This window comes from Amblyomma maculatum, chromosome 1 (assembly GCF_055883805.1).
Source record: "Amblyomma maculatum isolate TAMU_Amacu chromosome 1, ASM5588380v1, whole genome shotgun sequence".
Taxonomy (NCBI): Eukaryota; Metazoa; Arthropoda; class Arachnida; order Ixodida; family Ixodidae; genus Amblyomma; species Amblyomma maculatum.
In genome coordinates, this window is record NC_139344.1 from 202695975 (window position 1) to 202721167 (window position 25193).

The following is a 25193-nucleotide window of genomic DNA, read 5'->3' on the forward strand; positions in this document are numbered from 1 at the left end:
GCTTGGCTAAAATGCATGCTTGTCTGATTTCCAATTGTCTGTTGTACATGCATTGTAGGTAAATTAGTTAGCAAGGGGAATATAAAAATTAGGAATGCTGAACCCTGAGTAATATCTATTTGCAAGTTGTAAAATGCTAGCTACTTATTGTGTAGTTCGGAAGAGAAAAAGTAATATATTGCCTGCCACTTGACTTATTGCAAATGATGTTGACCTTGTGACAAATTTTAAAATGGGCTCAAATGAAGCATCCAATCAAATTTCAGCATCTGAAAGGCTTCATTGTTACATTTGTACAGTATTAGCCAGAATGAAACCTATTTATGAGCCTGCATATGTGGCTTGAATATATAGTATATATAAAATATATCTCAACTATTCTAGGTTTGACGCATGGAAATCATCAACTAGTTTTCCATCCTCGCTGGCATTTTTTATTTATTACTACCTCAAAGGTCGTATTGTAGGGATATTATACATGAGGGCATTGCATTGACTGTGTCCTATACTTATTGCATGCCATCTTGCAAATATGTACATAGTCGACTTGAATATGGCTTGGTTTGGTTTATAAGGTTTAACGTCCCAAAGTGATTCGAGCTATAAGATATGCCCTAGTGGAGGGCTCCGGAAATTTCAACCACCTGGAGTTTATCGCACAGCACATGTGTGCCTTGCTTTTTGCCTTCACCGAAAAGCAGCTGCTGCGGCCGGGACTCAATCTCGTGTCCTTGGACATAGTTGTCGAGTGCCCTAACCATTACACCACCACGGCAGGGTTTGACTTGAGTATGTATTGTATTATTATTGAAGTTTTGTACAACCGGCTGGAATCAAGTAATTTAAATTTTCGATGGCTTCTTTCCATGCCTTCTAGTGCACAGCTCATCTCTGAATGAGCCTGTCATGCCTGGTTTGAATATACTTTGTTGTCGAAGCTGGCTGGGAAAGTTCCACGTAATGTTGGCTACAGACTTTAGCACACACTTAAACGCACGGCTTGTACGGACATTAGTGCCACTGAGCGTTGGCCGGTGGGTCTGAGACCATTTTAGGGTGGCTGCAATTGTCACCTTAAAATGTCAGTAGAAGCAATGAACATAATCATAGGTGTTGGGTTATGGGCGGTGGTACATGGCTGGAAAGAAGTACTCTATGTTGTTGGTGGCTACAGCTATTGCAGCAAATTTCTTCTGGCTATCTTGCAGAATTTTGTGCCTGTTATTAGTGCCACTGAGCGTTGGCCGGTGGGCCTGAGACCATTTTAGGGTGGCTGCAATTGTCACCTTAAAATGTCAGTAGAAGCAATGAACATCACAGGTGTTGGGTTATGGGCGGTGGTACATGGCTGGAAGGAAGTAGTCTATGTTGTTGGTGGCTACAGCTATCACAGCAAATTTCTTCTGGCTATCTCGCAGAATTTTGTGCCTGTTATTCTGAAATTTGAGCATGGAAGACATGAAATATGAGCTCATGGGGTTATTTACATTTCTGATGAAAGAAAGTGAAGCTAGTTTGTATTTTGTTGCACTTCAGTCTTTTCCTGCTGAGAGTTTTAGTGTGAAAGCATTATTCAGGAGGCTACTACACCAAGAAAACTTTTGCTTGCTTGTGGAGCATCTGCAGAGCGACGGGTGGTACTTTCGTCACGACAGCGCAGCGAGGAATACGAAAGCATAGATGTGTGATGGACAGTTCCATGGCAGAGCGTAAGATGCAGCTCGCTGTAAAATGATCTTTAATTGGTGGCAAATGTTTGTCTTAGTTCAGCCAACTACACAAAGCTAGGAGACAGAAGAGAAAGACCTGTGCATCTCTGCTTTCACACGATGTTAGATTGTAGGCAAAATTCTCTGCAGTTTTTTAATACTTCTTTTTGCTTTAGTTTACAGTCTTTGGTAGTATATACATATCATTCATGCAGATTGGGCACTGCAGTTGGTGAAGCCATTGAAATGGTGGTATTTTATTTTATTTTTATTGTAACTCTTGGAAAATTTATGTAAACCAAACTATGTTTTATTCCTAAGGTGTTCTCTGGCCGCTGGTGCTGGCTTTGTGGCCCACTAAAGCCAGGCACGCAGCTGAACCCTGAGCAGAGTGTTAAGGTTCGTTGAAGTGTGTGTAGATATGCGGAGGCGGACCTGAAGCCATGTGCATCAGTCAATACTAGTTTGCTGGCACTGAGAGTCTGCTGGTGTGTGGTAAAGACCTCTAGTTCTTGAAATTAATCCCATGTTCTCAACCACAGGCACCTTGCAGCTCACAATGTTGCTTTGGCTCTTAAATGCCCTTGATAGTGTATTTAAAATATATATTTGAATAGTGTTCTTGTATGCGCGACGTTAAGCATTAAACCAGTGTGGGTTGTTTTGAGAGTGCAGGATTTCGAGCATGCCTTAAAGGAGTCCTGAAATGGTTTGTATGGTAATATTCAAATGTAACTGATCCATATGTGTGGTCTTTGTGGGTATTGGAGTCAAATTTAAAAGCTCTGCATAGATAGTATAGTTTACAAATAATTTTCAAAAAGTGCTTGCTAACACCAATTTTAGGCGTCACCTTCCGCTGACATCAGCAGATCCTTCTGGATGCGCCCTCTCAATGGGCATGTCCAAGTGACGCGAGCAGGACGAGGAGCACTGAGATGGCAACGTGATCTGCTTTAAAATATTTTTTTTATTACATGCCAGTGTGCATTGAGCTGAAGGAGGAGAGGAGGAATGTTATTTTTTTTAATCGCTGATATTATCAGTGTTAATGCAACTAAGCTTCAACATTTAAGAGATGACTGATGGAATACTGATTGTTCGTTCATGTTTTCTAGTTTTAGCAAGCAGCTTTACATGGTCCCTTTAGGTACTAGAGCTTCTTTGAACTTCAAAGGGACTGTACCACATTGCAGAGTTCTTTGGCTGTCGCCATAACACCTCTAGCTGCTAGCTTGATGTTCTGGAAGTGGAGACGCATGTAACAAAATTGCATGTACTGATGCCTACGAAACTGGCACAATGTACAGCATACTCCCTAAAGCTGGTTGGTGATGTAGAACTGGTGTTTACATGTTGCATGGGAAATACTTAAGAACCTATGCCAATGCAAAGTTATGTGAAGGATGCATTAGGTATCATATGGGGCATTTTGCTGGATCTCGAGCATGAATGTAGCAGGTGCTAAATATTATGAAGTAGTATGAAAAATGCATGTGATGTCATCCTAGTGAACTTTGAAGATAAAAAGGCTTTTTTGCATTAGAGAATAGACTTGAGACATTCTATATAATTTTTTTCCCCAGAAATTCATTGTTCATGGAACTGGATGTCAATGTACCAAAACTTGTATGGCATTTCCTATAAGCAGTGCACCAACATAACGTGACTATATGTAAGTTGTATGTATAATAATAATAATAATAATAACTGGTTCAGAGAAAAGGAAAGACACAGTATCTGTCACACTTGCTCTGTGGACATCTAAACCATAAGGGAAGGGAGGAGGTGGGAGTGAGAGTGGAAAGAGAGAAAGAGGAGTCATAGTGGAGGGCTACGGAGTAATTTCGACCACCTGGGGATCTTTAACATGCACTGACATCGCACAGCACAAGGATGCCTCTTCGTTTCACCTCCACCGAAACACAGCCGCCGCCGGTCGGGATCGAACCCGGGTACTCTGACACAGTAGTTGGGCATCTTAACACTGCACCACAGCGGTGGGAGGATATGTACTGGTTGGTAGATTTAGTTTCTAGGTGGCTGCTAGCTATGTTTATCTTTCATTTTCCCTCATTTGGTCCAAGTGCTTTGCCCAAGGATCACCTATAACTATACTATGCAGAGGCAAATTATGAGCACTTCCCAGCAAGATAAAGGTCCTGAATATATGTTGTGTTAGTGCACTGCTTATAGTAAATGCCATACAAGTTTTGGTACAATTAAAATCCAGTTTCAGAACTATGAATTTTTGTAAAAAAAAAAAAAAAAAAAAAAAAAAAAAAAAAAAAAAAAAAGATAGAATGTCTCAAGCTTACTCTCAAACGCAAACGTCTTTCTTCTTTGAAGTTTAGGATGGCATCACATGCATTCTACATCACAGTTCTACTTAAGTTGAGGACAACCCAGAGGGCTATGGAACGAAAAATGGTAGGGGTAACATTAAGAGATAGGAAACGGGCAGAGTGGGTCAGAGAAATAACTCAAGTTACCGACATTCTAGTGGAAATTAAGAAGAAGAAATGGGCATGGGTAGGACATGTAGTGCAAAGAGAGGATAACCGATGGTCGCTTAGGGTAACAAACTGGATTCCAAGGGAAGGAAAGCATAGCAGGGGGCGGCAGAAAGTTAGGTGGGCGGATGAGATTAAGAAGTTCGCAGGGGTCAAGTGGATGCAGCTAGCACAGAACCGGGTTAAGTGGAGAAATATGGGAGAGGCCTTTGCCCTGCAGTGGGTATAGTCAGGCTGATGATGATGATGACATGCATTTTTCATAGTGCTTCATAACATCTAGCACCTGCTGCATTCATGCTTGAGTAACATATATGCCCCACGAGCACAAAAGCCAGCTGTGGGATCCATGCATGCCATGAAAATCACAAGCGTGCCTCTGGCAGGTAATAGTTGGCTGATATTACATGGCAGGGCACTGATTTATCAATGGTTAATTGTGGGCATCGCGAAACCACACATCACGGTTGCATATGGAAAAGTTGCCAACTTGGGCAGCACATTTGAGATGGGAATCAAATACACCAAAACTCGTGATCCCGAGACAGACATGCTCATCATGCAGGCATGGTGGGAACAGCGCTAACACAAGACGGAGTGAAATCACAACACAGCGTCTGTTTTGTGTTCTCGCTCCGTGCTTTGTTAGTGCCGTTTCCACCATGACTGTAAACCAACAAGCCCAACTCTCCACTCTTCTGAGTTCCATGCAGGCATATGTTTGTGTGGCTTGCTTATAGTGGGGTACACATCAGGCCTATGTTGCTTCTGCAGCATACATCACAATCTTCCTCATGAGCACATGCTTCTTATATGAGCTGCCCAAATTGCTAGCTCCTGCGAATACGTCTTACAAATTAACATTCCGACCAATCACTACCTGCCAACGTAAGCAACAAATTTGAGATCTGGGTCTGTAGTCCAAGTTTGAGTCGTTATTGAAAGTGTCACTATCTCCCCGGCCTCATACATCACAAGCGTGGCAGATGGTTGTTGACAGGTGACATATATCCAGGTATTGGTTGATATAAGCTGCTATGACTCGGCACTTCACACAGAATGTGAGGTGCAGGTTTCTGCAAAGTATGCATAGTCATAGCTCATAGTCATTATGCAGCATATGCAGCACTTTACATTGTACCGTAATATAAAGCAGCTTAATGCTTTCGCATTCGTTCTGTTAGTGTATGAAGACCGGGTCACATGCATGCATGGCTATGCAAACCTGAAGACGTTAGTTTATTTACATTTTGGTTGGCACTCGTGCGTGCACGTGAAGTGTATTAAGTTTACTCGAGTCGAGTGAAAATCACCGATGCGATGAATGTACTTTTATATAAATGCACGTCTATGCGGCTCTCAGTTTTGTTTCGTAATGCTCGAACTGTTCTAACAACCACACAAAACTAGTAAAACCAGTAAACCCCTCGGAAACTACGCGGTCGTCCACTGTAGATTTTGCAAAGGGGACTGTGGTAATGTGCAAAGAATGCGACATGAATTGACCTTGTGCGACATCTGTAGTTCTGGTGGTTCTGGTTGTGCTCGTTGCATACTGCTACCAACCATGTGCCACCGTCATGGCGGCGGCCACGGATGGAGGAGTGTACGATAGCCTTATCTTGTAAGTTTTTCGCTTTTCCCACGTCCTCAGTGGTTTGTGTGCATGCTTATTAGGTCGCAGAACATGCGTGAATGACAATTTCTTAGCTTATAGCGTTACAGCTTTAGTATGGGTCGCTGTAAGTTGCACAAGCTGCTGTAATGGTACCGACCTCTTCCTGGCCATCTTATCCGAGACCCGTAAGAGGGACGTAACGTTTCGAATTTTAAACCACCATTTTTGTTAATTATTTTCGTAGCAGCTCTCATATTAACGCCTTATTGAATGAGTTATTGATCTTTTGGCAACGAAGCGCATGTAAAGCAACAGCCTGGGTGGCTTAGAATTCTGATTTGAGTAGCCTAGTCGCATATCCGATATTTTTTCGACGACTTGCGTTTGCTTATGAATCGAACATGCTACGTCGGCGCTGTCGCATAGCTGCAGTCATATCACTTACGGCAGTTTGATCAAATTCTGAAAATCTAGGTGTTTACAGCCTTATATCGTGATGTCTGGAGTGTACGAGGAGTGTGTTTTGTGAGTGCGCTCATTTCCTTGCAAGTAAGAGAGTGAACTTACTCCGTGCTGTGTATTCGCTTAACTTTAATGTTTCTGTTAGTCATGCTTAGAAACAAGAAGTAAAGCGCTGTCTCTAAAGCTGGCTTGCATATCGTGACACAGTATTCTCTCTCACTGTGTCTAGGCACGTTGTCGTTTTATATAGAACAGTCGTCATTTGTCTAGTTGCTGTCTTTACCGCTACGTCTTCTTTTGTGCGCCGATCATATTGATTTTGGCACGCTTAAGTTTCCCTAATTAAATTGCATGAGTTCACTACAAACGCCGGGTAGTGAACCAGTGTTACATATGTGCTGGCATGCGGAGAGATTTTACACATGTTAATTACTTCGGTTGTAGTCAACGCATCTACATGAACTTTTCATTGACACTTTGTATCGTCCTCTAGGCACGAATTAATGAGTCATTGGTGCATTGAACGACTTTCTACACCACTTGCGGATTTAAAACAAAAATGCGGTAACCGTGGGTGATTTCGACGTAGCGGGTGTGAAATGGGACGAAATGATGCCTAGACAACGCAAGTTCGAGGAAGCGTTCGGTCTTGTCGATTTGTGCCTTTCCCACAGGCTTTAGCAGGTATTACAAAGCACAGTGACAGACCTTTCTCAAATTTAAGTTCCTTCATCACAGAACCTGTCCCCTTTGAGGTTGAAATGTTACCTGGTCTTTTCGATCATTGTTTAGTTAGTATGAAAGTTTCACTTGCTTCTTTTCAAAAGCAGATAAGGGAAGTGTCATCTTAAAGAGATTTTAACCCGATTGCTGCTTTGGTTGGTTTGAAGAACTAAGTTGTAAACAGCCAGTAACTGTTAATGAATTATAGTTAGAATTCAAATCTTTAGTTCAAGATGCATAACTTTCTTGAATAACAAAGAACATTATTCATCTAAAGAGAAGAGTCGGCCGACATAGAAAAATGTACCAATGCATGCTTGTTCCGGTGTATCCAGGTTCCAACCTGACCACAGTGGCTGCATTTTGATGGAGGCGAAATGCAAAGGCATTCGTGTGCTGTACAATGTCAGTGCATATTAAAGATATCCAAGCAGTCAAAATTTTCCAGAGCTCTCCATCCATGGCACCTCTTTCTCTCTTCTTTCAGTCCCACTTTCCTCCCTTCCCTTACGGCGCGGTTTAGATGTCCACAGAGAAGTGTGACATTACTGCACCTTTCTTTTCTTTAAAACCAATTTACATTTTGCACTCTATCCAGCTATGTTGAGTGACATGTTAGATCTAAGCAGTCAGTTGAGGGCTCACGTAAAATAATTTACATTCAAGTTTAGTAACATTACAGTGGTAAAATTTATTTGAGGATGACTTCGAAGGTTCAGGACACACTTGGCAGTGTCAAAGGAAAAAGCCACTGAGGCAAGGGCAGAGGGTGGAACTACAAGTGATAGGGCTGAAATCTGCTATATTTTTTTTTACCAAAATCCATGACCAGAAGGGGCAAATATACACCATTTTCTTAGACTTTAGGGAAGCCTTTGATCAGGTAAGTCATAGAAAACATTTAAGTAAATGTCAGTCAGTGCTGAGAAGCCCAAATATCACTCATTGGCTATGAACTTTTCTTGTGGGTTGCAGGCATTTTGTAAGTTTTGATGGGGACACATCTAGGGTATGTGATGTGATATCAGGAGTACCACAGGGATTGGTACTGGGACAGTTTTATTTTATATATATATATATATATATATATATATATATATATATATATATATATATATATATATATATATAGAATTACCTCATTGAAGATTCAGAAATCAATGTTAACACTAATGTTAACTCTCTTGAAGATAAGTTAATCTTAATGGTTACCTGCTCAATATTAATGAGCGATATAGAAAGCAGAAAGTGTCATTAAATCTCACTAAAACAGTGTGCTTGAAAATCACACAAACTGCAGCCACTTAAATTTGACTACTCACTGAACAGAAAACAGATTGAATCGAGGGACAGAATATACGTTCTTGGGAGTGGCAATTACCCCAGACCTGCATTGGCCCACACACAGTTAACATAGTTGCCAAAGCAAATAAAAGATTGGGATTTATTAGGCAATCACTTAAGCGTGCTACACAGGATACTAACCTTAAAGGTGCACTTTGGAAAACTTTGAGGGCATCTTTTAGTTGCAGAAACTTGGTCTACCTGCTCTGAGCATTCTTATAATATTGTTACTTGGCGGCAGGCCGGTGAACGCAGGAAAAAGGGAACTGAAAGGTGTTGTTCGATGGCAGTGAGATGACGTTTAATGAATTGTTGGCGGGCCTAGCGCAAGCGCTTTTGCTCACGCCACTGCCCACTTTTTCCTGCTTCCTCGTCTGTAACAGTATAAACTTCAAATTATTGCTCTGGATGATAATTTTACTGTTAAAAAAAAAAAATGTCCCAGTTCCCACCTTCTTTCTTTCTTTTTAGTTCACCGCAGAGAGTAGGAGTCACTCTATCTGCGGAGTTCGTTTCAGGCATTCACATGACAACTTGCCACTTAATTGTGGGCAGAGTAATATGGTGACTTTTTTTGTGAAAATAGTCCGCTTGCGTTGAGCTTGTTAATTCGTTCACATGCACTCTAAACCATAAAAATGAAGTGGTTTTAGCAAAATGTTATTTGCATGGTATTCAAAAACAACAATAAAGATTATTTTCGATGGCTTCACAGATTAAAGGATTTTCATTGGCCAGTGCAGAGTGATGAATTTGAGTCTCGTGAAAGCAAAGGGTACGGGCATATATTTATAGCCCATGCTATGGGCATAATTTAGGCTATGTCTATACTTCATGCTTTATAAGGTATATAGTTTATAAGTTTATAAGGTATATACTTTGTAATATAATTTACTATATGCTTTTAAATTACACATTTTATACTTTAGCTGACTTGCTCCCTCTTCAACAATGAAGGAAACAGAAAAGACTGATTCTTTTCTATAAGATTGTGAAAAGCATAGTACGCATTTTGGATCTTTTCTATAAGGTCATGAACAACATAGTACACATCAAATAAGCAGGAATACATAAGCGAAACCACTTCACATGTTATTCAGAATAAACATTGCGGGCATGTAAAAGAGGAAAAATTTTCTAAGCAGTGGTATCAGCATTCCTTCTTCCTATCCTTGGATGGAAATATGTACCTAGATACGTTCTCTGCTGGTGTACTTGAATTGCTAGCCTAGTACCTGATGTAGTGTGCTTTTGTCATTTGTGTTTGACACAGTGTTCTCGCATTGTTCCATGTTTAGTTGCATCACGATTTTCGTACATGCTTGTGTATTGCAAACGGATCAATCCTATTTTTGAAGGGCTTAAAGTTGGAATTGACTGGACGGAGCTTATGTTTTGTTTACTGTGTTCACCCTTTTGTTGTCCCCATTACCCTTGTTACTTCACTCCTATATTGGTCCTGACCAGACCGACAGTATATCTGGTCCGTGAAGTGAACGAGGAGTGAGCTTGAGAATTAATGAATGAATCTCATGTTAAAACTTTTTTTTTGCCTTTTTCACTGAAACATATGAGCCATTGTTTTCAGAAGCCTGTGGTGCACACTACCGCCCATTAATCTAATTGCTTCCGCTTGACTTCTTTCTGCGTGTATGTGAAGATTCAGATATCTTGCATCTTTGGAAATTAATAAATTTTGGCCGTTTCTAAGTGCTTAATTTTCATAACAGGCTTCTGAGCTTTGCAGAAGTTGGCGAGCATACAGTCACCACATCATGCATAACAGCAAAGTTGTGTAGTTGTCGAGCTTTTTATTCTTGTGTCCACACTCCACCGCAGTGGCTCTTTTCAGGGTGCTTGGCGGCCCAACCTGAGGAAGCGGGATTCTGTAGATACCTGTCCGCTTCAGCATTCATACCTGTATGTGGACAGGGCTAGGGCAGTTCGTATGTATATATAACATAATTATTCAGAAATGCAGTACAGATCTTTTAAGTCACTTTGAAACTTGTGAGCATTGGAAGAAGCCAATCTGGCCTGTCATTGACAGCCAGCAGAAGAAAATAACAAAAGAGAAAAAGTACTTTTTACCCTCATACCCAATAATCAATATAGGTCTGTTGCTACAAAATGTATCAAGACCGTACACACCCACTCAGTTGTGCTAATATTTAAACAGCTTAAATTATGAAAGCACAATGCTTTAATTCATGTTGCAACTTGCAACACAGCAGATAGCCATAAAGAACCACTAAGTTGCACAGTGGATATTCCGGCTTTTCATATACCATTGGAATAAGCTGAATTGTGGCTATGGAGAAATATGTGGATATAACCATGTGTTTTGTTAGTATGAAGCACTAGCATAGTTCAGGTTCAAGCACCAAATTTTTGGACTATCGCTAAACCGCTGGTTTGTGCTCCTGTGAACTATACATGCGTCAAGTGCATTTTTCCACTTTATTTCTACCAACGTGTCACTTGTTGTGATGGCGTTGATGGGTCCACATTATGAATTCCTTCTCATGTTTCGTCATACTTACATGTAATTATCTTTCTGTTGTGATTATTAGTTGTGGGCAGCCTATTGCTAGCTGTATGCAGCAGAAGCTTTGGTATTTTGCAGCAGCACTTGTTCTTGCTGCTTTCATTTCCTGCTAAAGCAGGTGTTGTGTTTTGATAAGGGTGATAATAATAGCAAAACAATAGTAACAGCTTATTTATAAACCAGGTTATTTGCATGGGTGCTTGTGTATATAGGGAGAAGTAGTACTGGTTTTTAAATAATTAGTCAAAAAGAACAAAAGGCATTGAAGTTTAGCTACAGCAAACAAAAAGTTTATCGAAAATAGACATGACTGTTGAAGTTGTAAGTAGCCCACAGTGGAGCTTTTAAAGTTTTTTGGCACATATATTTGCAGATATGACACCTCTGGTGGATTAGGAATGCCTTGAAGAAATTTTGTGACTTCTTAAATGTAGCGTCAGGATATTACATTCTGAGGTTCTTTGATGGTGAGCATTAGTCAAGCATATTTTTCTTCTGTTCCCATTTTCAGGTACAGCACACCGGAAAGGTACATTATTGAACCATCAAATTCATCTGATAAGAGCCTTGTCATTGACAGAGTGTCCCGGGAGATCACTCTCTCAGGTGGGCCTTGCCTTTGCAGCCATTTGTTGTTGCATTTTCATAGAAAATTCAGATGTGTCATGCATTCTTTTGGAACTTATAGTAGAGTCATTTGATTTGATTTATTTTGTAATTGAAATTTAGAAGGCTGAACACTGTATGCGTGCGTACGTTGGGTATTGAAAACTGTGGACTAAATTAAATGCCTCGTTCCATTTTAAGCATTACGTTGGTTTTCATATGCATTAGTTTTCAGACCTGATTAACTATTCATAAAATAAAAATTATGGAAAACTTTGCCAAGGAGCTTCTTGTACTGTCAAGTGTTTCATGATAAATAAACAAGCAGGATTTCAGACAGGTGACATGTTCTAATTGTGGGCCAAATATTTCTTCTATATTAATGCTGCTGCTGCATGGTATACCCATAAAAATTAATACAATTGATGTGGTGAACTTCGCGTAATTCTGACGTGAAAAAGTTTATTATACACTATTGTAAGACACTTAGCGGGGCAGGTTGGTGCATAGTTGTCAAAAATTTAAGCGCAACAGAGACAACACACAGACAAGACAAGTGCAAGTCCTGTCCTATCTTGTCTGTGTGTTGTCTCTGTTGTGCTTAAATTTCTGACATTTATTATACACTTTGCATTGTATTATGCATTTTCTTTGTATTGTGACAGATTTGTACTTGGTTTGTTTCCTGTAACTACAGGTAAAGTTGTATTATTGAAATAGCTAGGTATTGCAGGATTCTTCTTTCCAAAACATTGCTGTATTGAAGTTTTTCAGCGTGACGATGCTGTTGGATTTGCCTAATGGTGTCCTGCTGTAACTTCCATCGCATATTTCTATGCGGTTGATTGCAAAAATTAAGCAAGTGTGGAGTTCATGAGAAAATATTTCTCGCACCCTTGTCGCACAGCTTTTAGCTGGAGATGCAAACTACATTACTCTATTGTGTGGTGCATGTCTAGACACTGAGAAAAAAAAATGTTTTTCGTTCAGTTTCATATCAGAGCCGGCCAGAATCCTTCACGCTGCCCCTAGGCCACGCGGACATGTTTACACGCTATCGCGTCAAAGCTTAAATGTCCCCCATAATTTTTGCCTCTTCATTAATGTAAATAAGAATTTATGAAAAGTACATTGGATACAGAGGATTTTCAATGCCGTGATAAAAATGAATTCAATAGCAAAATATCAAAAAAGAGAAGGGTGCTTATATGTATGCATAACATTGTCTGTGTTATTTTTAAATGTTGCTTGCATGCCCAAGCAAGTCATCATGTTTAGATTGGTCTTCACTTTGATATTGACATAGAAAAGGGACTGTAGCCTTTGCATCTCAAGTGTTGTGGCAGCGGGGACAAGTTTGTTATTTGCAACAGTTAAATGTTCGGAGTTTGGCTTGAGCATTTTTGTTTACGATTAGCAGTGCAGAGATAATAATGGATTTTTTTCTTCTTTGCAACAGCAAAGCCTGACATTCCTCCACATGCAGTTAGAAGAGTAATCTATGGCATTGTTGGCATTATCCACCTACTTGCAGGTAACTATTTAATCTAGCTTTTATTTGTTGGCCAATGGGGGATTCACGTGACAGACTGAATCTACCATTTCAGTAGTGGGCCGGATCATGGTGCCTATCATTGCCGACTGATTGTCTTCATGTATTAAAAGAAAGGCAGCTGATTACTGCCAGGATTTGGCAGCTGTCTGCTACTACATTACCTTTCATGCTTTGCACCCTTGACATGAAATATTTCTGTTTGGCCTGTGCTTTGGTCTGTGTAGATTATTTCATCACTCTTGAAAATTCTGCACCTTTCAGGACAGACGCTTGACAGTTTTCAAACAGCACCGTATGACAGTCTGTGTGTCTTAAGATTATGTACACAATCATCTAAGGCCCACCGCAGTGGACCAGCGGTTACAGCATCCGACTGCTGAACCCAAGGACACAGGATAAACCAAACATGGCAGCCGTATTTCAGTGGAGAGGAAAAGCAACGTGCCCGTGTACTGTGTGATGTCAGTGCATGCTAAAGAATTTAGTTGGCCAGATTTCTGAAGCCCTCAACTATGGCGTCCCTCATAGCCTAAGCCACTTCGAGGTATTAAACCCTGTAAACCAAAACAAGTAACAGTCATTTCAAGCAAAATAGCTTAGTTGGGGATAAGTTATTTTTGTCTAGATGCCTGTAATGAGTCTCAAATGCAGTGGTGGAACTTTAACAGTTGTGCCATTTGCAGTAAACTAGACCAGTGGAAAATCCTGCTATATGCTGCTATGAAATTGATTTTTTGCTCGCTTCTAGGCTACAATTCTGCTCAAATATAATCGAAAAAGTTTGGTGAAAGCAAGACTGAAGCTGGTGCTTTTTCCACAACTGTGTCGCTAAAGTAGGTCCATGGAAATATAAAAAACTTGGATAGTTTGGGAACTGAATCTGTTACATGCCTCGAGTTGTACTGCAGGTTTCCTTTCGAAGTCCCAGACAAATATCCAGAAATCACGGTCATTCCTGCTGCCCAGAATTCGCAGTCAAAAATTGTGGCGTGTCTAAATAGCACTCACTAGCTTCACATGCACGGTCGCCAGCACGTGGCAAAAGTGTGCATCTAATAGTGGTAGGCCTTGCAGCAACTAAATTTTTTCGGAGCCACTGCAAAAGCTGCCATGGCCACTCCGCACTCGTGGAATGAAAAACAGAAATACAGCTCCCTGCAGTGCATCATTTCTTCATGTCACAGCGTAGCGGACGATTGGCCATGATCGCAGTGAACACGCCAACTAAGAATGTGAACAGGCACCAGTGTTCCTGCCCTTTTTTGGTCCTATGATGCATTGTGTGCATAAAAATGGCTTGTAGCATAGCAGGCATAGCTGTAGCGCGAGCACTCCAGCAAGGTATTCGCGGCAACCTCTATCACTCCACGCAGTTTTTGTCTCCTAGAATGTTCCTTTAGGCCATTTCGGATAAGAAAGAGCGGGTCTGAAATAAAGGCCTCAGGCTGAGATCAAGCTGGTGTGTCTCGTACATGTACCACGAGAGGGAGCTCGTATTGTCTCTCGCAGTATAGTTCAGCTTTCGCTTCGTTCTGTGCACTCATGTCAATGTACTGAGGTACTAGCAATAATATTCATGCCTCATGTAAGCACGTGGCGCGTCATTTGGAAATTTCGTTAGTGTTTCTGAAACTTAGGCCATCCGGCATTCTTTTGAAAGCGTGATTCAAACACTTTTGGATATGACTGTCAACTATTGTGAATGAATTAAAGCATCACAAAATAATTTTTGTGTAACTTTGACAAGCTATAAACGCTAAAGGCTCACATAGCCAAGTGTTGATGCGCTGAGAAGAAAGTAGACAAAGCAGGAGCTTTCAGCAGATTGGTTCAGCATTATTTTAACAGTGCAATGACAAAAATGCAGAATATGAAGGATGCAAGCAGGCCCTGTCTGTGACCCTCATCTTCCTCTCCCTCATCTTTGCGCTGTTAAAGTAAAGAGAAGAAAATATTGCTATCAAAATCACTACAGTGTTTATTGCTGAAATGTGACGTGAGTCAATCATGTTAGTGAGTACAGCAGAACCGATATGCGAGCACCAAACGTGATGCATGTCTGTGATTAAACAGCATTTGGGCAGAATTTTTATTGTAGTGCTGTTCTCCTAGTGTTGCAAAGGAATGTGTAAGGGATGATGCCACTTGCATGTTTGCCTTAGCTACTGTTGGTTCCTGGTCACCAGCTGTCTTGTTGCATTTCGCCAATGGTGTACCACTTCATGCTCCTCAGAGTAATTAAAGAAAGGCAAGAAATACTACCTGGAGGCTTTAGTGTCAAGTATATGATTCTTGCATGTTTCACTGATTTTTGAAATGTATTTTATATATTTACTGTCAAGGTTTTAAGACGGCTGTAAAGATGAACGACGGAGTTATGGCTAATTATTTATTCTTTTATTGAAGTCACAGTGGAAGATCCTAACTTGCTCATTCTAGTAGCTAGAATTTCAGATAAACATACATAAAAGGGGGACTTTTATGTGCTCCAGTGGCAAGGTTTTACTTTGAAACAATTTCTCCTACTATAAAAGTAAGAGCGTCTGCTACAAAGCAGGAATTTTCCTGCTAAAGAACCTGAAATTTCTGCTACGAATTGCATTCTCTTCTTCTACAAAAGCTGCTACCAGATGCCTGTTGTCAGTTCTGCCACTGCAAAGGTGACAATTATGTCACATATTCACCATGCATACTCTAAAGATAGTATAGCAGACGTGTGATCAGTGTCAGTTTCTGGGCTCTGTGGTGTAGCCTACTAGTCATGTGACTGCTTCATCCATAGCCATGCAACCTTGTGCATCTTAATTTTTCTTCACACACTGAATGTTAATCTCATATACAGCAAACATCTTTTGCCCTTGGTTATAACACTACTTCGGTGGTCTTAAGTGATTTGCTTTACTTACTTGTTTCAGGCCCGTACTTGATTGTGATCGTTGAACGCCGAAGAGTCGGGGATATCAACGGCCAGGTGATATGGCGAATCAAAGCAACCGAAGCATATTCTTACACAAGGACATCACTGCACCTTACAGAGCAGCAGGCATGGAACCGTTTTCTTAGCCTTTATGTGGCAGGGCTTCATGGCTTGCCTGGGTTGCACAGTATATTCATTTAGGGTCGCCTTTGATGATTTAGCAAAACCCTTACTAATCACTTAAAATGCTGCATACAGTAGAATCTCAATGATATGACTCTCACGAAGTGGCTAAAAATATTCATATAAAATAAAAAAAGAACACATCCTTATGCAGAAGCGCAGGAAATGCGCTCATGTGAATCTCATTATGGATGACAGGATTAATTTAAGGCTGCGCCCGGTCGCCTTGCGCTCACGGTACATACTGCGTGACTGGCAATCATGGAATTGCGATATGCAGTGCATGCCTCACAGCCAGCAATTGTGGTGTTTGTGATGTGAGAGCAGCTCAGTGCCCATAACTGCTGTTGTGGCTCCTGTGTTATCATCCATCTGGATGGGAGAGTGTTCTGTACATTTGAAATCCAGCCCATTGTGCACAAGGCCGCTTTGACTAGGGAGCACTGTTTCTACAGTGTTAATCTATAAGCGTGCCGACGTGAAATTAGCTGCTTCTTTTTTTTTTTCATTGTTTTATTTGTCCTAGCATGCAACTAATCATTTACTATGTGGCCATGTATTATGATCGGTTTCGGCTATAAAGAACACTCAAGGGTACAATGTTGCCAAACAGTGCTTTGGTAAACACAGCCAGTCATGTGAGGCTTTAGATTTCAAATTCTCCAGGCAGTCTGCTGCTAGGAGCTTGTCAGTTCTTGGATGTCAGCATCCTGCACAGTGCATTGGGAAAACAGTGCACTGTGCAGTGCATTCTTGGGGAAATTTACAGCACATCGTGCTTCATACCGAATGAACCTGCTCTGTCTCATTTATGTCAGTGCTTTGAGCTGCTGCTGCTGTTACTGCTGCACATGTGTCTCTGTCAGTTTCATGCATTTATGCATTTTCAAAAGCATACTTAGCCGTATTTGCCAATAATATTTTCTGAAAAAAATCGGACTTTATAGATATATTGAATTGACTTCATTGTTTTGTGTCGGTGCTCCTTTGAACATTGCTTAAATTTTTAGCGACAGTAATTTCAGTTGTCTTTTAGAATTTTGTAGTTGCAAGAATGCTATTTAGGTCGGTATGTGGTGCAGAGGTGTCTTTTTAAATGCCTTTATTTTTAATTTTCTTAATAAGAAGGCATGATGGGAAATGAGAATTACAGAAAGCAGAAGGAAGGTTATTTATTTATTATGCATTAAATGTTAGTCCATTTTTCTAAGTTACTCAATTTTACTCAGTTGTCTCAATTTCTCAGTCAGTTCAGCCTATCTTCGAATAGCCTACTAGTTGCTTCACATGGAGCCTACTGGACTGGTTGTTCTTTATTGGCAGACAGGAATATGCAGTTACTTCATTTTAATGAGCTGTACATACCGAAAGCAAATTGGGGTAACTTTTACTCCTGCCACTTCGGGCCATTGAAAGGGGTGGGGTCCGCAGGTTTGGAAGCGCTGAAAACAAACATGCCCTTGACTTGCATCAACTCTCCTTGACAGTGTTACTTTTCAGTAAGGCATTTAAAATAACTTGAAAAGCATATGAAATTTTTTTCCTTATTGATTGTGGGGTGCTTGCAATTACTTTTCTTCCTTTTATCGCATCCATTTGTACCTTTTTTTTTTTTTTCGAACCTGCTTACTAATATAGTGTCATGCCTTTTCAGAATGAATACAATAGGCAGTACACTGCCATGGTTCAGTCAGTGCTGAGCACTCCAAACTTCTACTACTCCACTACTTATGATTTGAGCCACTCTCTGCAGAAACTTTACAACACGACACCAGATTTCCTCCAGATGGGCTTGATGGAACGGGTAAGTGTAGAATGGCTAAGGGGTGCAAAAAGCGTCTACTTATTGCTGTTGCATATCCTAATTTGTTTTGAGTTTTCCTGACAGTTGCAGATGTTGCATGTGTTAGTGTAGATAGTGGCTTGATGGCTTTGACATTCAGCTGCTGAACCCAAGGTGGCTAGATCAAATCCTGCTACTACACATACTCGACTGCTGAGCCAGATGACGCGCATTCGATACTCACCGTTGCACTTTTACATTTCGATGGAGACAAAAACATAAGGTGCCCGTGCACTGTGCAACTTGAGCGCTTGTGTGAAAGGACCTCTTGTGCTTGAAGTTAATCTGGAGCCCTCTACTCCAGCATCCTTCTTAGCCGATATCGCTTATGCCCCATGTGCTATACCATACCAAATTGAGGATGCAGTGATGACATTCTAATGGAACCATAAAAGCACAATACAGAAATGCCTTTGTGCTGTGAAGTGCATGTTAAGGAACCACAGATGGCCAAAATTAATTTGGAGCTGTCCACTACTGCATCCTTCATAGCACCTGTACAACTTCAGGAAGCCAATGTGCCATACCATAATGTAATTAGGTTAGTGTGTGACAGTAGATAAAAAGCATAAATATTTTATTGCAAAATTATTGATATATTAATAATATTATTGCTAGAAACCAATGGAATTGTTAAAGATTGTTAAAATTAAACTGGAAAAAAAAATAAATCAGAAAGTTATTTTTGTGTTAATTGGAAATGTCGTTATTAAATGTCAGTAGTGAATTACTTCTATTGCATCACAATAAATTGTGGTGTATTGCTTTAAATGTGTGCAATATATTGAGGACAAGTAATAGCACCGGAATAGTGAGAAGAATTTGTAAATAATGCATTGCGTTGACCTAGACAGATGTTTTCACCTTATCGTGTGTGATTATAAGGAACTGGGAAGTGGTTAGTGTTGCTTTTTCTTGATTTCCTTTTCTTTTTTTTTTTTCTTTCATGCCGTATTAACTAATTAAATTTTTCGATCAACAGGCAGATCAAAGATTTGTGTGGAACCACTACTTGATGAGTGAGTTCAGCAACCAAGTTGAGGTAGGTTTCAGCTAGACTTTGATGATGTTGGAGGGGTATTTACTTGCTGATATGCTGTTTTGTTGCAGCTTCGGAAGTTCTGCCTGCCAATCATTCATGGATGTATCCTTTTGCTTCCTTTTGAGAGGAAAATCATCAAACTATTTTTGCCAGTGTCTGTAGTGGTCGGCATATGTGTGAGTTGCATCAAAAGGAAGCAGAGCATAATTACGTGATAGAGTTGTGTATGCATCTGGAATGCTGGTCATTACAAGCATAGTATGTCAGCAAATGTGGCATTGAACCATTCATGCATTGTGCTAGATTAGAGGATATAGACACCTATTTGCTTGCATGGTTTATTGTTTTTCAGGATGTGTAATGCATTGCTATACATGGACCACCACGAGGTATTTTCTTTTGACGAATAAATCATTTATAATTGAATTTCTTCAGCCACCCATTTCAGTTTTGGTTTCATTTATGGCTGAGCAATTTCAGTTACGTCAAATAGCATATAGGCCACATGAGGGATAGAAAAACTGCGATATTAGGGCGTCTGGAAAGGGAAGTGTGGCGAATGAGGCACATTGCCCATAGAGAGGAGTGGCCCCTTGCCACTAGCACAAAGCAAAGCGCTGTGGTCAGGGGCGCCATCATTGTTTCGAAGAAGACAGATGAAAGAAGCCAGTTAATGCATGATGTAGTTTGGCGCTGTGATTTTCGGTACTTTCGTGTGTTTGCTGCTTTTTTACGCTTTTTGTATGCCATCAGTGTCAAAGAAATGTGGCTGGATACAAAACCATCCTTTTTCTGTCTGCTGGCTTGCAGAGAACAGTTCGCGAAGTGGGCGCGCGACATTCCAAGGGCAGACAAACCGCTGCAGGGCAATTCAGCTGCTTGCGAAAAGTGTTTTGATGCAAGGCAAGCGGTTTCTGCATACCTTATTCCTTTTAAAACAACAACTGGTGTGTGAACAAAAATAATGTTCTAAAGCTGAAGTAGGGTTTCTGATGGCGTGCTGCCCATCTCTCAACTTCATATTTATTTTGACAGTCACAGTCTCCAAAGCGTTGATTTTGCCCATCTTTCTTGTCGGGTGGCAGGTATATACAATGTGAAATCAGCACATTGTGAATAGCAATGAAATCGTAATAATGTGCAGCGTTGCAGTATAGAGAACCAAAGCCAAACTTTCGGCGTGCAACGCCAGCTCCACGCCTCTCCTGGCAGTGAGCCATCAAGGCTACCGGGAAGAAGCACGGCGGGCGCTGCTGGCCAAACGGTGGTGGTAGCATCAGTAAGCATCAGTAGCACGTTTGCATACGCGCCCTTCAATCAGAACGGGAAGAAGGAGGGAAGCGGCGCTGGACACGCGCACTCTCTGCTCCTGCTCATTATTTTTTTTAACTGTCTATAAATGGCAGGTTGCATCATAAAACTGTTTACCAAATCAGATTTTTTCATGTCTGTTGCTGGCTCCTTTTGTCGAATCGCCATATGCAAAATTTCTACATCAGTGCAATTTTATGCTCTGCTTCCTTTAAAATGCTTCAAGGATTGCTTTGACTATGTGTCATCCTTACAGCCTTGCTTCTCATTAAGCATAAAATTAGGCTGCAAATTTTTCTTAGCCTTCTGACTGAATGGCAAAGCTGATAGATGCAGAGGTGCTCATACATGAAGCTTGTTGAAAGCTTTCCATGTAGTTGTAAAAGTAGAGGCATTTCTTACTCTTATGAAAAATGCACCATGTAAACCCAATTTTGCGGGAGCTTGGTGAGTGATGATTAATCTCTTGGTAAGGTTTCTTAAGCAGGCTTCAGCTTTAATGTTTGTGATGTGCCTTAATTAAGCGGGAAACCACAACTTGTTGACCTTGACACCTGTGCAGTCGTGTACATCAAGTCTTGTGCCATCAATGGCCATGGATTCACGTTTGCACTGATTTCACGCCGTAGTTGCTATAGAGCAGGCACCCGCATGTTCATGAGAGGCTTAGACAGTGAAGGCCATGCTGCCAATTTTGTTGAAACAGAGCAGATCATTGAAGGAGACACTGCACGCAGCTCCTTTGTGCAGGTAAGCTGCTTGATGTACAAACTACTCTTTTACAGCCGATTATGTTGACTACCCGTATTGCAGTACGGCCATTGCTGCCTGCATTGGACTTATCTGTAGTAGTGAGAATTTTTTTTTTTGCCACCTTATCTGGTAACCACAGATGTGCTGCTAGCCAGGCTTTAAGGGATCATACTGCTCTACTTATAATCTTGAATGAAGGTTTTACTGCACCGTTTTTACGGCCCAAGTTTGTTTGAGCTTTTTTTTCATTATTACTGATTGAGCAGGTCAGTTGCTGGCAAGTTTTAAGCAGTTATTAGATGTGGAGAGTTTTGTCAGGATGTTGTTAAATACTTTGACAAGTGTTATGGTCTCCAATAATCTTTTGTCACCATTCACTTGCCAAGATAAAGCATCAAATATACAGTATATTCTTGTGTGCTGGTAGGTGCTGAATATGCATGAAACCTGTGCAGAAAGATGGTATAATGGCATTTTCAGGTTGCTTTAGTGTATGCGTTGGACATGCATATTGAGTATTCTCTGAAGCTTTTGTACCTCCATTTGTACTTACTGAGGACTATTTATTTTTTTCGAAATACACTCAAAAAGCACATGCCATTGGGTAATGAAGTTAAGACAAATGACTACATTCGGTCATGGCAAAGGATAAAAAAAAGAATGGGAGGGAAAAAAGAGCTAATAACTGTGTGAAATTTTCACACTTTAAGTAGACAACAAGAGTATAGTTACTTTCCTTGCGAAAATTGCAATGCACCAGCTTGCACTGCAAGCAGATGAAAAGAGCCCTTGTGACATAGAGCGCAGTAGTTTGCTTAAACCATGATTAGAATTATCCTAGATATTCATGCTGCGTAGCTGGCATGCGTAGCTGGCGTAGCTGGCATGCTGCGTAGCTGGCGCGGAAGCGACATGCTGGGCAACAAAATGGTGCCCATGACATTACGTGAATGACCTCCTATGGAATACGGACAGTAAAAATCTTATGTATGTTTGATGACTGCCATTGAGTTGCAGGTAACAATTTGTCAGATGCTTTGGATAGGTGCTAGATAATATATCAAATACTCATTAAACAATGTTTAAGGTAACCGAATAAAATGTCCAAGCTAACCCAGTGTTGAATTATTGGGGGCAGCAAAGAGCAAACAAAACATCAAATCATTGGCTGCTTTATTCGAGGAATTCGTTTAGCAGCTGCTTTGTCAAATTGTGCTGAGCACATAAATAGTTGCATGAACCAATTGATGCGTCCTCTAGACTCGCAGGACATCGACAGCCTTCCTGCCCCAAATATACACCCCAAGAAAAGAGTACTGCATGCTGAGTAATAGCATACAACGTAATGTCAAAGGGTTACAGGCTCCACGATGACACGAATCCTGACGCCACGGTCTTAGACGTGCATGCAATGAAAGCAGAAGAGCATCCTGTTGTACCTTCTCAACTGCCTGTCATCGGGTTGTGTGCAGCACCTTGCTTCAGTTGGACACCAGTGCTACTTGTCCTATAGACGCTTACAGCGCGAGAGCATGGGCGCCATTTGGTCACGTGACCCTTCCGCCATTGCCAGCCTTCAAGCCTTCTGGTTTCGACGGGTGCCGCGTACCCGCAATCACAGGGGGCAACGAAGCCAGTAGATAGCACAGAAAGTTCATGTAATGGTGCATTGTATGTGTAGATGCTGCAAAATTTTTAATTTAACCACCTAGTTCATTGCTGCATCCTTCTGACTGCCTGCATTGGCTAGAACGTTTCTGCAAACCTGTTGGCTGTCGGCACGTTATGTTTTAAAATATCAGTTCGCCCTCTAATGCTCTTTGTGGACAAATCAACATGCTTTACTGTCAAGCTGAATAGATTACAAGGTGAGTATCGCCTAAAACATTTCGTTTCAGCATTCTTGCTATGTAAAGAACGAAAGTGTTTTTCAGACCGTGCTGACTGAGACATATCAAGAATGTTCACCGCCTAGCATTGTGCACTATATTTATTTATAAATATGGACACACATGGTAATCCTCCAACAATTGGCTAGATATTATCTCCCGTAAATGTCGCGGCTTCAAAAAACTATAACGCTGCTCTAAGGCCGCGTCAGGCGCTCAGCGGCATCCGCCTGCTTTGGGACGCCTGGGGCGAAAGTAAGACGAAACTTGGCGGGATCGAGTTCAGCGCCCGCAGATATAACCAGCCCAAACATGCGGAGATATACAAAAATCTTGTCGTGTTAAATTTCACCATTGATCCATGCATTAGTTTGATAAAAGCAAAAATTATAACATGTATTGCATCAGTGTAGCTGTAATAGCCATACCAAGATACTTTTTAATGTCCTACGAAAAACGCGGCAACAGTGCAAAGACGCAATATGCAACTCCTGTGAAAACACTAGGATCATTCTCGTATTCCCGCAGCTACTGCCAGCACTGAAATGAGCGGGCACGTTAAGTTTATGATAGTCATTTTCCTACAACTAACAGGCGCTGTATTCTCTTAGAAAGAATCATGAACTCATGATGCACCTCCGAGAAAAACGTCAGCTTAGTCCGTGATGCGTATCTTATGTAGAAAGTGCCCTCTCTTTTTCCACCGATAAGCCACAGGATCATTAGCTCTGTATTTCTGCGTGGACTGCCTTGGCAAGACAGTTGACACCCGCAACAAAGTGGGGGTGTTTTGTTTAAAAGTCAGTCGGCATTCTTACACAAGTTGCACAGCAACAGTCAGCACTGCGCACTGATGTGTTCCAAAGTGGGGGTGTTTTGTTTAAAAGTCAGTCGGCATTCTTACACAAGTTGCACAGCAACAGTCAGCACTGCGCACTGATGTGTTCCAAAGGCTAAAACTGACTGATATTTTAGTAGTGCCACCTGTCGAGGAGAGTGGAATCGCTCTCTGTAAATGATCTATAGTGGTGTAACTTCAGAGCCTTTCACTCACCACTGCATCTCGAGTGCTCAGTGCACCTGTGAGTTCTGCTGCCTGTCTAAATTAACTGAAGCCTTGCTTTATTCCTCCAACCTAAAATTTACACCATGAATAGTAGATATGTTTGATAGAACCGGACATCATTTTATCATAGTACTGTGCACCGATAGTTCATTAAAGGAACTAATTACAGTTGGAGCGCATTAAAGTGCACGTTAGGCAAGAGAAAAATTCAGACATTTTTGTGTTGGAAAAGCCCACCTTATACGGCGTAGTTAACAAAAACATGGTTAGCATTGTGTGACATTTCACTCAGATGTGCTTTGATGGTTTTTCTAAATGTTTGCAGACCCGTGGTTCAATTCCATTGTTTTGGACACAGTTGCCAAACCTGCGATACAAGCCTCCCCCAACCGTGAGTTCTGGCCTCAACCACGTGAGTGTTTCAATATCTGTAATCTTGTGTGCAGACCAAGATATTCTGATGATATGCAAACACCACTCTTGGACTTCCAGCTTGAAGCATTCCAGAAGCACTTTGACAATCAGATTTATACATATGGGAACCAAGTGATAATCAGTCTGGTAAGTGTGAAATCGCCATGCACTTCTAGCTGGCAGGACAGTGATGGGTTGTACACAGGACTTCCATTGCAGCTTGTATAAACCATGCTGTTAAAACAGGGGTACTGGTTGGACAACTTATTGTTCTCTCAGCATTTTAAATTCACAAGTGGAGTAAAGGCCTAACATAACAAGGTCACATGGGCACCACTTTTAACTAGAGATGAATTTCTTCACCGTCTACAATGTTAATTGAGTGCCTACATAAAAAGCTTGATATTGATTGTTTTGTTTCTGAATGATAATTTCAGTCCTACAAATTAGCTTGACATAAGCACTTTGCGTAACAGTGCTAAATTCATAGTGCAAGAGACTGAACCTTTCCCCTGGGTTTGCCTTATCTCTTGTTTAATGCGGGTGGTGATCTTGAGAGCTGTTGTTTCTCCATATTTTCTTCATCTCTTTCACTTTAGATTGACCAGAAGGGTCCAGAAAAGGCACTGGGAAGGCAGCTGCAAGAGGTTGTGAACCTTGCCAACAACCCCAAGATCAAGTGAGCCTAGAACACAGC

General features: G+C 41.0%; 1 protein-coding gene across 4 annotated transcripts in view; it reads left to right on the top strand.

The window, feature by feature from the left end:
• Positions 1-5692: 5692 nt before the first annotated feature.
• Positions 5693-25193, top strand: part of Sac1 (phosphatidylinositol-3-phosphatase SAC1) — a 34579-nt gene continuing 15078 nt past the window's right edge. For 3 of the 4 annotated variants that reach the window (XM_084590027.1, XM_084590031.1, XM_084590030.1), the window contains exons 1-11: positions 5693-5846; positions 11429-11523; positions 12983-13057; positions 15994-16121; positions 17833-17982; positions 19004-19063; positions 19132-19165; positions 20937-21124; positions 24408-24494; positions 24575-24643; positions 25096-25175. In XM_084590027.1, the coding sequence (XP_084446153.1) occupies positions 5803-5846; positions 11429-11523; positions 12983-13057; positions 15994-16121; positions 17833-17982; positions 19004-19063; positions 19132-19165; positions 20937-21124; positions 24408-24494; positions 24575-24643; positions 25096-25175 (1010 nt within the window). In that variant the 5' untranslated portion in view covers positions 5693-5802. Of the gene's footprint in view, positions 5847-6321; positions 6366-11428; positions 11524-12982; positions 13058-15993; positions 16122-17832; positions 17983-19003; positions 19064-19131; positions 19166-20936; positions 21125-24407; positions 24495-24574; positions 24644-25095; positions 25176-25193 lie in introns of those variants that run through there. The other variant, XM_084590029.1, reaches the window with a different exon arrangement.